Genomic DNA, 15,356 nt, shown 5'->3' with positions numbered 1-15,356 from the left:
AGTAAAGCTAATTTAAACTGTAATACAAGTGTTACGTATAAATAAGCAAGACAAGCAAATGAACCATCACCGCTTAATTTAAACTTGCCTTTCCTTCCTTTTCAGGAGAAAGAAAAGCACTTTAATTGTGTGGTTTTTTTTTTTAAAAAAAACAACATTGAAAACGGGTATCCATACAAAAAAAAAAAAAAAGCGCCAGGAGTTTCTCGCATCTTGCCAAAACGTCCTCCAACGGTGTTATCTTTTGGGCCAATTGTGGCGAAAACCCCTGCGGGAGGAATGGCAGAAAAGGTAAGGAGAGAGAGCTGAATGAATAATACGGTTTAAAGGTGGAACAATTTAAGCATCAGGGGAAATTGCCCAACTGCTTTACTTCCTGTCCCATTTCAGCGCAGGAGGGCAAACGGTCACCAAACGGTGGCGTGACATATTAGGGACTAGAACCCTTGCCAGTCTTATCTGCAAGGGACAGGGCGCCCTTGACTTAACAGCCATTTGTTTCGTGACCGTGCAAAAGTATAGTGGCGCTGAAAAAAAGTAACACGACCCATTTTTCACACTTGCAACGGATTGCAGAATCCCCATGTCACATGTTAAAAATTCGACTGCTTGGCCACTGACAAGTATTGGACAGTTGCTGGGGTCCCAGGGCCATGTGTTCCCTTTTGGCAGCCCTCTAACAAAGTCTACCAGATTCACGCAACAGCCGGGTTACTAACAACTGCAGTGATTCAATAACAGTGAGGAGAAAGGCGGTCAAGTGGGACAAGCCTCCCTTAGCAACGGTCTCACTTTGCGACAGAAAAGGGGGGCTCTGTTGTGACTGTACGTTGAGGACTATCTGCAGTTCCAATATTCCAGCTGTTGTTTGTTTGTTTTTTTAAAGCACTTTATTAACTCTACCCTACCTGTTGGATTTTCCACCTGTGAAAGACATGCTTTTTGTTCCGGCTGGTTGCTGTGATTTGCCGGCTCCTGAAAATTTCTGGAGGTTGGGGGTTGTTTTTTTTGGGGGGGGAGAGGAGAAAAAAAAAAAAAAGAACAGCGAAATGGATAAATGATCTGGTTGAAAGTCTTGGTGATTTTATTTTTCCCTCCGTAATGATAATATTTGCAATACGTGGTCTGGCCGAACATCGGCCAGCCCCCCCCCCCAATCAGATCCGCCCATCACAACAGCCCCCTCTTGGTTTCTCCTATCTGGAAGAGCCACAACAGAACACAGTGCACAACACATAGCAGCCTGATTTTTGTGATCTGTTGGCTGGGCCAAGGGAAAGTGCCCAGAGAAGTCACACCGAGGCATCAGATAAGATATGGAAAGCAAATAAAGTTTTCTTTTTCTTTCTTTCTTTCTCTTTTTTCTCTTTCTTTCTTCCTTCCTTCCTTCCTTCCCTTTCTTCCCTCCCTCCCTTTTCCTTCCTTCCATTCTTGCCTTTCCTCCCTCCCTCTTTTCCTTCATTCCCTCCCTCCCTCCCTCCCTCTCTCTTCTTTCTTTCTTTCTTTCTTTCTTTCTTTCTTTCTTTCTTTCTTTCTTTCTTTCTTTCTTTCTCTAACTTTCTCCTCTGAAGCAGCGAACGACAGTCTTGGCAGAGAGCCACTTGCATCTAGTGGTTAAGGCACTGGGCCAAGGTTGTGAGTTCTAGTCCCACCTTAGGCCTGAAAGCTGGCTGGGCCAGTCCCTTTCTTTCACCCTAATCCACCTCACAGGGATGTGGTTGTGGAGGAAAACAGGAGGAGACTGGAAGATTAGGTACGTCCGCTGCCTTGAGTTATTTATACAAATAATAAAGATGGAGTGATAAAGAAATACCTTGCTGCCCAGGGCCTGGATGGCGGGATTAAATTGCCGCGGTGGCTTGGATTTGCTGCTCCCTGAAAAAAAAGGGAAGAGCCCAACGGGATCCTCTTAGGAAGAAAGACGGGTACAAAGCTGCCAAGCCAAGAAAGCAACAGGAGGGAGGCAAGAAAAACACCAAAGCGCCTGGGGGTTCAGTGCCCAGGTTGGGGGGCAGCTGAAGAAGCAAAGGAAGGGCGGTTTTTACCCGCAAAGACTCGAAAATCGGATTTGCTGTAGTCGAAGGGTGTGAAACGGCTGGCGGCAGCGTCTGCTTCCGGCTGTGGAGAGTCAGGCCTGGCCTTTTTCTTCTGGAGGGTCTCCGTCGCAGGATTCTCCTCTGCCGCCTCCCGCTTTGGGGCAGCCTGTTCTTGCTGGAAACGCAAACACAAACAAGGAAGGAGAAAAGAACTCCGCACGGTCTCCAGGGAGGCAGCACAAAATTCTCGCTCCCGTTGCGAAAGCGGAAACTGCAGCTGCTTCGACTGGAATATACGGGGTCCAAAACTGGAATCGTGCCAGCTGTAATCCAGCACTAATGAACTCCGCTCCACGGCTTCCGTAGTGGATTCTGGCGATGATCTCTTCGCCCCTCAGTGGCCCCGCCCACTCTAGGCCCCTCCCTCCTATGAGGCCCCTCCCTCCCAGCGTGAAGGGCATCCTTCAGTCATGGGCTTCCTCCTAGCTGCCCCCCCTCCCCAGATTTTACAGCTCTGGCGAGAACAGGGTCAGTGGGGGAGGATGTCACCCTCAGCCAGCTGGTCTGCTCAAGTTTCTAGTCCTTCCTGAGGTAGGTTTGCACACAGGTCTCGGATTCTTTGCGCACCCTAGTTCTCCCCAGGGTTGACACTCACGGCAGCTAACTGGCGAACAGAGACGTTCTCCGTGTCTTTGATTTGGAGCTCCTTCTCTGCTGCCTCCTTCGGGGCTGCTTGGGGAATGGAGGCTGTGAAGGGAGGAAGGAAGGAAGGAAGGAAGGAAGGAAGGAAGGAAAGGACGGAGTGAGGGAGGGAAGGGAGAACTTCCCTCTTGAACACAAGCGGAGCTTTGCTGGATCGCCGCTAAGACCTTTTCACTGGGCTTTGGTGGGAACAGATCACTAACACAAGCCTCCCCCTTCCCTTCTCCCCCCCCGGAAGCAACTTGCTTTGATTGCAGCATTTACTCTTCAAATAAGATGCACACTGATGCTCACTTATGTATTCTAGACCAGGGGTCCCCAAGCCCCGGGCAGTGGCCTATTCGGAATTGGGCCACGAAAGTGGTGGGCCTGAGCCCGCATGCATGCAGCTTAACTCGCGCAAGCAGCGGGCCGGCAAGCACTCACGTGTGTGCGCCGGCCTGCCGTTCACGCAAGTTGAGCTGTGAACTTGTCCACTCGCACAGCCCAGTTCCCCTCTCCCCCCCCCCACCCCACAGGCTAAGCCGCAAAGGTTTGGGACCGCTGCTTTAGATTGCTAACCCCATGGGGAAGGACTCGGGGGGGGGGGATCCTGCATCAAAAGTAGGCCTTGGGCTTCCTTCTTAATGGACCCCCCCCCAGGAAGAAGGCAAAACCACCCAGCCTCACCCGCCTGAGGTTTTTGCTTGGCAGATCCTTTCTTTGCTCCAGCCTGAAGCTGGGCCTGGCTGAGCAGCTTCCACCGATTACTGATCTGGAAGACAGAAGGCAGCCTTTGAGAAGCCGAATCATGGACAGAAGGCCACTGCAAGGGTGCCGGAAGATTCTAGCTCAGTGATGGCGAACCCTTTAGAGACCGAGGGCCCAAACTGCAACCCAAAACCCACTTATGCATCGTCAGGTGCCGGGTGGGTGTGGCCCATTGGGTGGGCACGGCTGTGGTGGTAACGGCCGACTGGGTGGGACTAAAAAGTTCAATCAATCAATTCCAACTTTGCAAGAACTTTCTTTTTCCCGCGAGAAGTTGAAATTGACCGATTGAATATTTTTTTTTTGCACACGGTGGTGGAGGCCTAAAGCAAAAAGTTTTTATAAAACCCAGCTGAAGGCCTAGGACTGGGGCGACGGCGCCCGTGCCCACAGAGAGAGCTCCGAGTGCCGCCTCTGGCACCCGTGCCATAGGTTCGCCACCACTGCTCTAGCTCCAACAAACCGGTCACTGGATTCGGAAGCCTTTTTTTTTTGAAGAGGTTCTTACCTCGTAGATTTTTGAGGACGGGTCAGCCTTGGCAGCCTGAGAGATGTGAACCGGGTTGAGCTCTGCTGGCAAATACTAAGAGGAGTAAAAAAAACAAAACAAGGGGCAGCTAAATCGCTTTAGTTAAGGCAAGAGTGCATGGACACACCTAAGGGCTGGGTTATCGGTTACGGCAGAGGTATCCCAACCTTTGGGGCACCGGTGGCATGGAGAGAGGTTTTTCCACAGACTGGAGGGTGTGTGGTTTTGTGCACTGCCTGCCTCCTGAGAACGGGGCTTTGCTTGTTTGTGCGGCCCGGTTGCTGGCATGCCGTGGACCGGGAATTGGGGACCCCTGGTTACGGTATCTATTTGCACCTCCTTTAGATGTCAAAGAGTAACAGTCAATGGTGTTTTTACCATTCGAAAGGGGTTCTCAAAGGACTCCATGATATGCTGAGCTTTCAGCTGGGCCACCGTTAAGTTCTTGCCTTCTTGCTCCTCTTCGGGCTCCTTCGGGAAGACAGGAAAGGTGTCGCCAGCCCTATAATTTGCTTTTGAATCCCGACGTTCCGATCCGGCCCGTTTCCCTCTCCTCTCCCCCCCCCCACCTATGAATCCTTCTCAGCTGCCCAAACTCACGTTAAAAACACTGATGCTAGCTCTTAACTGGAGACACAAGGGGGGCTGGCCCATCTGCTCCGCTTCCCAAAAGAGCTTTGCGTGCTCCAAAGGCAGTCCAGGGTCTTCCGGAAACGAAGGAGCAGAAGAAAAGAAATTAGGCAATAATAATTTACTTTTAAAAATAAAAACAAAATCCATCTCTTGCTCTCCCAGGAATCTTTGGACAGGGTCCACCTTTTTTTAATCACCATAAGTTTTGGTGAACATGATACAACTGGAACTCTTACAAGTTAATTTTGGGAGAGGGCGACACAGGGAAAGGTGAGACAGAAAAAGAAAACAGCAGCCTGGCTTCCAATATTTAAGGCAGTGGTTCTCAACCTTTTTAATGCCGCGACCCCCAACCGGTCGTAAGTCGAGGACTACTCCACCGGTCGTAAGTCGAGGACTACTCAACGGGTGCAGCACCGTTTGCAGAAGGGGACTTTTGGCGGGCTCAGCAGGGCAGAGACAGCCTGGACAATTCCTATTGGCTTTGGAAAGCCAAGAGAATTAGACTCTATTCAAGAGAGTCTATTCTATTGGCTTTCCAAAGCCAATAGAATAAAAGGGAGTAGCACAGCTAAGGAAAAGGGGAAAAGAAAATGGCGGACTGTGTTGTTTGGCGACCCCCGTGAAATGGTCGTTCGACCCCAAATGGGGTCCCGACCCACAGGTGGAGAACCACTGATTTAAGATTTCTGCCTTGCCCACCAGAGGTTTTGCATCCCTCCGGGGTCATGATCTGCCCCCCCCCACTCCCCTTCAGGGGCTAAAGACGCTTCCTCTCCCCCATTCCAGAATTTTACCGTGATCCAAATAGTTGAGCTTCTCCTCCTGGGAACTGTGGGACCTGTCGTGAGGCCCAAACAAAAGGTTCTCCGGTTTCTGACAAAACCAAAAGAACAGAATGAAAAGAGTTGGGAGGGACCCTGGAGGTCATCTAGTCCAACCCCCTGCTCAAGCAGGAGACCCTCGACCACTTCAGACAAACGGTGGTCCAGTCTCTTCTTAAACGCCTCCAGTGCTGGAGCACCCCACAACTTCTGTCCCTCTGGTTAATTGTTCTCCCTTCTTAGGAAATTTCTCCTTCGTTCCAGGTTGCTTCTCTCTCCTTGATCCGTCGTTTCCTGGCTTGCGTTCCGGTGCTTCGGAAAATAGTTCTGACACCCCGCTCCCCTTCTTTGTGGCAGCCCTCCAAATATGGCAATGCTGCTATCGCATCACCCCCTAGTCCTTCTTTTCACTAGACTATGCATACACACTAGACATTAAATAATAAAGCTCTCAAAAGGAACAATAAGTAAAAGAAAAAAAAAACATGGTAGTTAAGAGATTCTAGTAGCTGAAATTATCCAAACTTTGCAGGGCCTCAGAGGAGCGAGAAAGTAACTCAGCTAAGTCCAGAGGCTTTTTTTTTTTAAAGGCTACTGTGGATTATATTAATTTTGTTGTCCTACTGTGGATTATATTAATTTTGTTGTCCTCCTGGACCAAAACTCTTCAAGGCAAGAGGCAGGACCAAAATGAAAAGGACTTGAACTTCAATCTCTCTGCAATCAACGCAAGGAGCTTCAATGGCATCGACACAACCCTTTCCTAATCGTTTGGCCGTTTGTGGGGAACCCCAAATCAGGTTATGGCGAGTGTAGGGAAAGAACATCTGGAACCTTCCAGAAGGAGAGCCGGGGGGAAAAGGCCGGGCAACCCAGAAATTGATCCAAGACGTCCTTCAAATACAGGAAATTCACAGCAACAAGGGATGGAAATGGGAACTGGATATCAAAGGCTGCATACCTCTAGATTCTGAAGAGGCTCTTTTTTTCTCACGCCAGCCGCACATTCTGACTAAGAGGGGGACAAAATAAATTGAAACAATAAGGAAACTGACCTGGAAAAGAATTCAAAGCAGAAGAAAAAAGATTGTACGAACACCCTCTTCCTCCATTCTTCTCAGTGGAACGTCCATCAGTGTTGCTCATTGTGCAGGAAAACACTCATCCAGATAAGATTTTTTAAACGTGGGGTTTCCCAAATTTTTTTTCTTTCTTTTGGCCAGCCCCTCTGCTCCGATACTTCAACGGAAGAGGCCGTTCACCTTACCTTCAACAAGGGCATCTCTCGAGCCTGGCCGATGAGGAGATGCATTTCGTTCAGCTGCTGGCGGACCAGAGGCGGGATTGGGTTACAGCAGGCAGCGATTCCCTGTGGCTCCCTATAAGTGCAGATAAGCAGGAAGGGTGAAGGAACCGTTGTTGGGTTTTTTTACTTACAAAGGGAAGAACAACAGTCTTGAACGGCCATCGTCTCATTCAAGATACCCGCCTGTAGAATCAAGAGACTTACTTGGGCAGCTCCTCGGCTATTTTTAACAACATGTGATTGGGGAGGACGTATCTGCAGAAGACAAGACAAGACCAGGAAGAGGAATTAGTTGCTGTTGAGTCCACATTTGATCAACTGTGGCTAGAGCAGAACTCTTTTCAGCTGGTCCTGATCAAATATCTGCTCTGCTGGGGATGCGAAGGGGTCCCCCGTTCCCGTGGATCTCGCCAAGAATCTGTCAAGAGTGAAAACTTAGCAGCCACTGTGCCTGTTTTTAACTTGCCATCAGACGAGGTGGGGAGGGAGGCGTTGCTTTCAACTGGATTAGTTAGAGCAGGGGTCTTCAAACATGGCCCTTTGATGACTTGTGGGCACGCTGGCTGAGGAATTCTGGGAGCTGAAGTCCACAAGTCATCAAAGGGCCAAGTTTGAAGAGCTCTGAGTTAGAGAAACGAAACCTCTCCAGTTTCTATGGAAGTTTACTGAGAGCCAACAGTCTGGAAAACTGTCAAGGATAATCTAGCAGGTGTGAAGAAGATAGCAGACGGTTCCCATAACACAGCGGACTTGTTTACATGAGCTACACAGACCTGGGGGGGGGGGGTGTTTGGCTGAGAAAGTCATTCTTATATGTTACGGTCTGATGCCTTGGGATTTGAGAGTTAGTTTTACCTTGCCTATATCAGGCCCTATGCTCAATAAACAGCTTTTCAGGAAAGAAAACAATCCTGGATTTTTTTATTTGGCTATTCGAGCTGGAGGTTGACAGAATCTCTTATGTAACTAAAAAGTCAAAGACAAACTGATGGTTTGGTAACAACCAACAGAGGTGCCCAGTAGCCATTTTCCTCACCCCGTGCTCTCATCCTCTTGGCGCGCCATTTTGTCCCTCCAGGCAAAGAGCAGCCGAAAAGCTGTTAGTTGCTGGGTGTTCAGGTGCTTTTTCTGCTTGCGATAAAGTTCAAGGTACGAGTCGTCCGTGAAGATGGGCTTGGTATATTTCTAATTGTGAAAGAGATCAACACATTTAGTCTGGGAAACATCCGTGGTTTTCTGCTCCAGGGAACGGGCTACTGAACCAACCCAAGCCAATCCTCTGGAAAATAGAAATAGAGGCGTCCTTCTATGTAGGCACCCCAATATTTATTTTAAATTCCCATTTCTAGGTGGCACGGTTGTGGTCCTTAATGTGTGTGAGTGTCTATGGCGGCATGTCAAAACTCTACATTAAAAAAAAAAATCTATTAACTTGCCCGAGTTCAATCAGTTCCGACAGTTTCTTTCTCTCGGCCCCTTTTGCAGGATTTAATCTGCTGCTCAGGAAGGTGGAGATTAGTACACCGTGTACGTGACAATTTAACCGTCCTCACTTCCAAAATTGTTAACAGGCAAGACTCAATAGATCAGGGGTCTTCAAACTTAGCCCTTTTAGGACTTCAACTGCCAGAATTCCTCAGCCAGTGTGCATGCTGGCTGAAGAATTCTGGGAGCTGAAGTCCACAAGTCATAAAAGAGCCGAGTTTGAAAACCCCTGCAATAGATGTTCCTCTAATGCAGTGGTTCTCAACCTTTTTAATGCTGTGACCCCCAACCGGTCGTAAGTCGAGGACTACTCCACCGGTCGTAAGTCGAGGGCTACTCAACTGGTGCAGCACCGTTTGCAGAATGGGACTTTTGGCGGGCTCAGCAGGGCAGAGATAGCCTGGACAATTCCTATTGGCTTTGGAAAGCCAATAGAATGAGACTCTATTCAAGAGAGTCGATTCTATTGGCTTTCAAAAGCCAGTAGAATAAAAGGGAGTAGCACAGCCAAGGAAATGGGGGAAAAAATGGCGGACTGCATTGTTTGGTGACCCCCGTGAAATGGTCGTTCGACCCCAAATGGGGTCCCGACCCACAGGTGGAGAACCACTGGGCTAATGTAACCGATTCTCTTCTCTGCTTGAGTCCATGGATGGTTCTGCTTTCTCTGCCCTCACCTTTAAGCAGAGGTCCCGGCTTCGCTGCCAAACCACTTGGAGCTGAGTGGGCTGCTCGTTGGCCATTTCCCAAAGAGCCTCTCTCACTCTGTCGTAGATATACAGCAAGTAGTGGGTGTCCTCGCGGGCATAAAAGACCATTTCCTCTGGCAGCGGGCTGGAAAACAAGGCCAGAGAAGAACAGGGTTGGCCCAAGGATCGTACGTGGATTCTCAAGTATTTCTACCTCCGCTTATTCCTAAAATACTTATGTCACAATTGGGCCTAAGTTGAGGGCTATCTGTATTGGCCAAGCTGTGATCCAAGCAAGACAGTTGAGAGAATTTTGCCCCATTTTACCACCTTGTTAAGTGAATCACTGCAGTTATTAAGTTAGGAACAGGCATCCAGTTTTGGTCACCACGATGTAAAAAAGATGTTGAGACTAAAAAAGTACAGAGAAGAGCGACAAAGGTGATTAGGGGACTGGAGGCTAAAGCATATAAGGAATGGTTGCTGGAATTGGGTGTGTCTAGTTTAACAGAGAAGGACGAGGGGGGACATGATAGCAGTCTTCCAGTCTCTCAGGGGCTGCCCCAAAGAAGAGGAAGTCAAGCTATTCTCCAAAGCGTCTGAAAGCAGGACAAGAAGCAACGGATGGAAACTAATCAACCTGGAATTAAGGAGAAACTTCCTGACAATGAGAACAATTAACCATTTCAGACAGGTGGCTGTTCACTCTTTTCTTAAAAACCTCTGGTGATGGAGCACCCACAACTTCTTGAGGCAAGCTGTTCTCCTGGTTAATTGTCCTCACCGTTAGGAAGTTTCTCCTTAGTTCCAGGTTGCTTCTCTCCTTGCTTAGTTTCCACCCGTTGCTTCTTGTCCTGCCTTCAGGCGCTTTGGAGAATAGCTTGACTCCTTCTTCTTTGGGGCAGCCCCTGAAATACTGGAAGATTGCTATCATGTCACCCTTTAAGTCCTCTTTTTCTCTAGACTAAATATACCCAATTCCTGCAACCGTTCTTCATATGTTTTTGTCTCCAGGCCTTTGATCCTCTTAGTTGCTCTTCTCTGCACTTTTTCCAAAGCCCCAACTTCTTTCTTCTTAAGCTAAAAGGATCGAAAGTGACCGAATGAATGAAAAGGGGATCTGCAATCTTGAAAAGGCTTTTCCCACCCCCACAGGGACAAATCTTACCGGATCCTCCAGTCGGCCAGTTGATACTGCTTCTTGGCATCCACGTCACAATAGAGTTTCAGCAGGTGGTGGAGAGAGTGACGTCCGAGGCTGAGCAGCCGGGCCGCCTGGTGAGTGTCGAAGACGTTCACCAGATAGAGGCCAAAGTCCCTCTGAAGCCATTCCACATCCGAATCAGCGCCGTGAAGGACCTGCGGAACCCCCGTCAACAGAACGTGAAACGCCGCCTCTCGGCTTCCCGTTGGGCCCCTGCCCGCTCCAGATTCTGGCAAAGGGCTCCTCCTTGGCCCAGCTGCACCAGAAATGGGGAAATGACGGTGCCTGCATCAAATCTGCCTCGTTCTCATCACCTTGACACTTGCAGGATCGGTGAAAGTCTCGTTCAAGATGTACAAGTGGCTGCGCAGCTCAAAAGGGTCAACGAGAAAGTCTTCTGTCCGGGTAGAAATTTGCATCAGGCAGGTCAGCCCCAAGAAACTCCGATAGGAATGGTGCTACGGGAGTGCAGGAGAGAAAGAAAAGAGCGCTCGACACAGGAGGTAATGAGACAGCCTCACATCTACTTGTCCACCTCCAGCTCGGCTGTCCAAGTAAAGTTCAGGATTTTTTTCATTGCTGCAGATCTTACTGTTTTGTTGGATGCGTGGCATGGTACAGGCCAGGGGTCTGCTAACGTTTCTCCATTTCTGGAAGCCCAACTCTCGGCCCCTCATTTTTATTTATTTATTTTTAGCAAGCCTAAAAGAAAAAGACGCCACACCAAAGAGGCTCACCTCTAAATCCAAAGCGAACTCTTTGCAGCCCACGAGCTTCTCGTTCAGATCCACCAAACCCTCCAAGGTGGAAACCAAGTGGCAGGGAGTCTCCGCCAGTGGTCGGAACAGCTGGCCAGAGAGAAAAAAAATGAACGAACGAACGGAAGAAGCACGGTAGCTTCAGCTGCACAGCCCAGGAAGAGGAAGGTGGAGGACCTGGCCCGACGCTCACCTGGACCTGAGGCTTTTCAAGAAATTCTGCAGGCACTGAAAAATGTTCCAGTTCATACCGATACGGGTGAGCAAACCTGCAGGAATCCGAAAGAACAATACAATCAGGAACGAAGATTGTGGTTCCTAACTACGAAAGGTAGCACCAGGAATGAATAGAAAACAACCGAGGCGGTAGGTTGATTCTCAAACTTTCTAAAATCTAAAATCTATTTATTGGAAATATACAGCTGCCCGGAGTCAATAAGGGGAGATGAGTGGCTATATAACTTAAAAAGAATTTCCTGGAATTCCAAAGGCAAAATGGCTCTGAATTCACTGGGAGACGCAGATGCGAGAGGACGCTAGGAGAAACACCTTCTGCAGATTTAGTCCGGGCTGCCTGTTGAGGTGGGCTTTAACTGTTTGAATCCTTTTTTTAAAAAAAAAAATTGCCCAAAGTCTTAACCAATTTAATCAATTAAATCCATGGAGTGCCGTGACGCATCTAAGGGATGAAATAAAATTAAACTTTCCCCACCCAGTCCCCACCGGTCAGAGCGGAAGGATCTTCTGGGATGAGAAGGGAAATGTCTTCAAAGGAAAAACAAGGAAGCCTCCTGAAAAAAGACACCTTTGGGGCCTTTGGGAGAACCTCCACAGACGTCAAAATTAAACTTCCTGTTCTTACATGTCCTGCTCCGTCTTCTGGGTCCTTTGCTGGTGGAGGAAGTCAGCCAGGGCTGCGGGAACATCCAGGTCTTCCGGACGCTCCTTCCGCTCTTGACGGCTTTTCAGGAGGGCTGGAGAGAGGCAAACCAGGTGAGGAGGTTCAGCCAGCTTGATGCTCTCAGGGGTGGCCAATTACCCCAAGGCTATTGCTGTTGGAAGGAACAGCCAGCCCAAAGGTAAGATCTGTCTGCTCGACCCCACTATTTCTCCCGCCCTTCCCTCGCACCTTGGGGCAAGGGCCTCAGAGCGTTAGGCTTGATGAAGAGTTTGGGCACAAACGGGGTGTTGGAATTGTCCACCTTCTCGTGGAACTTGAACTGAGGGCGGGCAATGTTCTTCGCGTGGAGAAGGCGGAAGGTCTCCAGATTCGACCTCGGGCTGGCGTCCCGGTTGGGCTGGGAAAAGGGAAATTGGAGGCCAAGGTGAGACTTTTTCTCCAGTTTAGATGCTCTTGGGAAACTCTCAGCTGGTAAATGTTTAATTTTTTCCGCCCCTGGCTCGGATTTGAAAATACACGGCTTTTGAATCACAGAGCCATGCTTTTACCCAGGAGTCTTCAAACTTGGCCCTTTGATGACTTGTGGACTTCAACTCCCAGAATTCCTCAGCCAGGCACGCGTGCCTGGCTGAGGAATTCTGGGAGTTGAAGTCCACAAGTCATCAAAGGGCCAAGTTGGAAGAGCCCTGCTTTTATCTAACCCTGTTTTACAAAAACACCGCCTGGTCAAATTGTCAGCCTGGACCCCTGCAGAACTGGAGAGCTTAAAACTCTCAGCTTTCCCAAACTAGCGGGAGGACAACTGTAATCGACCGAGGTCAGGCAGAGAGAAGCAGTTTAGGGAAAGTTGGCCTAGAAGTAAACCCTGCCAAGCCGAAATGTTTTGTCACCTTGCGATTCCAGCTGGAGATGATGGTCTTGGGAGGCTGTAAGCCTGTGGGAAGCACCGGCTGCTGGTTCTTGTTCACTCCGGCAACTTCGTCCAGCAACATGCCCTGAAATTTTCAGAGAAGGAAGTTGTGGGCCCGTCGCACGGGTCACAAGGACAAAAGGGGAACCACAGGGTGATCCCACGGGAGCCTTCACGGAAGGGTGCTGGTACGCTCACCACTCGTTCTAAGATGACGTCGTTGGCGTCAACCAGCAGATCAAACTTGTCCTCCAGCTCTGTGATCTTGCTGTGGTCTTGAAGGTGGCTCCGGCATCCGTGGTACTGCATCACTTTACTCATGCTAAGGAGAGAGAGAGAAAGTGGAAGAGAAAGAAAGAAAGAAAGAAAGAAAGAAAGAAAGAAAGAAAGAAAGAAAGAAAGAAAGAAAGAAGAGAGAGGAAGAGAAAGAGAAAAAGAGGAAAGAGAAAGAGAAAATGGGAAAGAAAAAGAAAAAGAAAGGAAGAGAGAAAGCAAGAAAGAGAAAAAGAAAGGAAGAGGAAGAGAGAGGAAGAAGAGAAAAAGAGAAAGTGGAAGAAAAAGAAAGGAGAGAAAGAGGAAGAGAGAAAGAGGAAGAGAGAGAGAAGAGGAAGAAAGAAAAAAAAGAAAATGGAAGAGAGAAAGAGAGGAAGGAAGGAAGAGAGAAAAAGAATTAATCTATTAGCAGGAAAGGACGCTCTGTGCAGGAAGACAAATGCTTCTGCACCCACGCAGGGCAATTTGTCTTCCGCTGTGGGTTCCCTGGTGTCACTTAACTGGGGCCAGGGGTCAAAACCACGTGCAGACCGTCTTCCCTTTCTGCCCAGCTACTTGTAGAGACTCACCACTGCAGCAGCCTTTCTCCTTGCATTCCGCAGTAGGCCTGGAACCCGGGGAAGCTGCGGTAGAAATCGTACTCGTCTCCAGGCTGAGGGAGGCCGGAGGAAGCCTTGGTGGCCGAGACCACTGTGCCAAGGGCATGCTGGACAAAAAGGTGACGATGGCAAGAGTCGGTCACGTAACATTTCTCCCTTCTCTCTTTTTATTTCCATAATTGTTGGCCTTTCACTGTGTGCGTGTGGACACACACACACAAGCCAGCTTCCTCCCACCAAAATAAAGCCACCGGCACAGGAACGAACGAAACGACAGGCAGGTATCTCTACAACGGGAGTCTTCAAACTGGGCAACTGTAAGACTTGTGGATTTCAACTCCCAGAATTCCTCAGGCAGCCCATGGCTGCCTGAGGAATTCTGGGAGTTGAAGTCCACAAGTCATAAAGTTGCCCAGTTTGAAGACCCTTTGCTCTACGACAGTGTTTCTCAACCTTGACCATTTTAAGGCATGTGGACTTCAACTCCCAGAATTCCACAGCCAGCATTGCTGGCTGTGGAATTCTGGGAGTTGAAGTCCACATGCCTTAAAATGGTCCAAGGTTGAGAAACACTGCTGTACAAGGTTACTAAGAGCTGGGCGTCTCCCAGAGGACTCGCGGGCTCACTCACTCGCCCCCTTGCAAAATACCCCCCCCCCAACTTGGGAACGTCTTCTAACAATTTCAGCAGCCAGGATCAAAAATGTCCTTATTGCACGGCCAGAGGCTTGTAAAAAAAAAAAGGCCTTAGCCCATTCTAAATGCCATTTTACTTTTTTGCTTCGCCCACGCTTTTAACATCATTTAATTCGGCACTTTGGAAAGTGAGATTCGCATTTTACAGAACGTCACAACCAGGGGCAGGAAGCGCCGAGACTACAGTTCCCGGCATGCCCAGAAGCCCAAGGCGCATGCGCACTCCGCTCCCGAATACCTTCACGAAGGAATCTGCGTCTCTAAAGCCCGGGAGCACCATCGCCGGGCCGCGGCTTTCCTTCGCCGGCGCCTCGGAGGTGCTTCCTACGTTCTGGCCGCTCTCCGCCGCCATGGCCCACCGAGGCCGAGGCCCACCGCGCCCCCGTCACAGCCCCGCTCAGCAAGCAGCCTCCATGCTGGCCAGCTCAGCCACGGCGATTCCCGGCAAATCTCGCGTTCTCTCGCTTGTCGTCTCGCGAGATTTCATCTCAAGGCGACCCAAAACGTTCAAGAGCGCAAGACAAAATTTGGGGGAGCCAAAAATTGGCTGGCTGAGGGATTCTGGGAGTTGAAGTCCACAAGTCTGAAAAGTTGCCGAGCTTGAAGACCCCCCCCCTGCTCAAGAGTTTCTGCGACAACGAAAATAATTAGGGGGCTGGAGGCTAAAACATGCAGAACAATGGCAGGGATTGAGTATGGCTAGCCTAGTGAAAGAGAAGGGCCAGGGGTGACATGATAGCAGTGTTCCAGCATTTGAGGGACTGGCACACAGAAGAGGGGGTGACATTCCCCAAAGCAACTGAATGCAAGACAGGAAGCAACAGATGGAAACAGAACAAAGCGAGAAGAAACCTGCAAATAAGGAGAAGTTTCCTGATAGTGAAGAACAATTAACCAGTGGAACGACTTGCCTCCAGAAGTTGTGGGTGCTTCATCATTGGAAGTTTTTAAGAAGAGACTGGACAGCCATTTGTCCGAAATGGTATAGGGTTTCCTGCCTGAGCAGGGGGTTGGACTAGATGACCTTCAAGGTCCCTTCCACCTCTGTTATTCTCTTCTGG

At 49.3% G+C, this 15,356-nt stretch overlaps 1 protein-coding gene across 1 annotated transcript; it reads right to left on the bottom strand.

The window, feature by feature from the left end:
• Nucleotides 1-133: 133 nt before the first annotated feature.
• Nucleotides 134-14,755, bottom strand: EXOSC10 (exosome component 10). The gene is made up of 25 exons (XM_039367667.1): nt 14,534-14,755; nt 13,570-13,706; nt 12,926-13,049; nt 12,708-12,812; nt 12,046-12,214; nt 11,779-11,890; nt 11,110-11,185; nt 10,896-11,006; nt 10,473-10,616; nt 10,123-10,313; nt 8,943-9,099; nt 7,817-7,965; nt 6,985-7,035; nt 6,742-6,853; nt 6,436-6,486; nt 5,448-5,526; nt 4,618-4,721; nt 4,396-4,488; nt 3,997-4,071; nt 3,408-3,492; nt 2,692-2,783; nt 2,046-2,211; nt 1,814-1,875; nt 909-985; nt 134-268 (listed from the first exon to the last, which is right to left on the bottom strand). The coding sequence occupies exons 1-25, from the start codon at nt 14,645-14,647 to the stop codon at nt 238-240; spliced, it is 2,667 nt and encodes an 888-aa protein (XP_039223601.1). The 5' UTR covers nt 14,648-14,755; the 3' UTR covers nt 134-237.
• Between the last annotated feature and the right edge of the window lie 601 nt (nt 14,756-15,356).

The sequence above is a fragment of the Crotalus tigris genome, unplaced genomic scaffold, assembly GCF_016545835.1.
Source record: "Crotalus tigris isolate CLP2741 ecotype Arizona unplaced genomic scaffold, ASM1654583v1 scf7180000020588.15403103151:6194809, whole genome shotgun sequence".
Taxonomy (NCBI): domain Eukaryota; kingdom Metazoa; phylum Chordata; class Lepidosauria; order Squamata; family Viperidae; genus Crotalus; species Crotalus tigris.
Note: the sequence above shows the minus strand (reverse complement) of the source record. Positions and strands in the feature narration are given on the sequence as shown.

Excerpts from the sequence above, each read along its gene's own strand:
- EXOSC10 (XM_039367667.1), bottom strand. The coding sequence starts at position 14,647 with ATGGCGGCGGAGAGCGGCCAGAACGTAGGAAGCACCTCCGAGGCGCCG. Across the intron at positions 7,036-7,816 it reads CAAGAGGATGAGAGCACGGG|ATACGTCCTCCCCAATCACA; the intron begins GTGAGGAAAATG and ends TGTCTTCTGCAG. Across the intron at positions 4,072-4,395 it reads TTGAGAACCCCTTTCGAATG|TATTTGCCAGCAGAGCTCAA; the intron begins GTAAAAACACCA and ends TACTCCTCTTAG.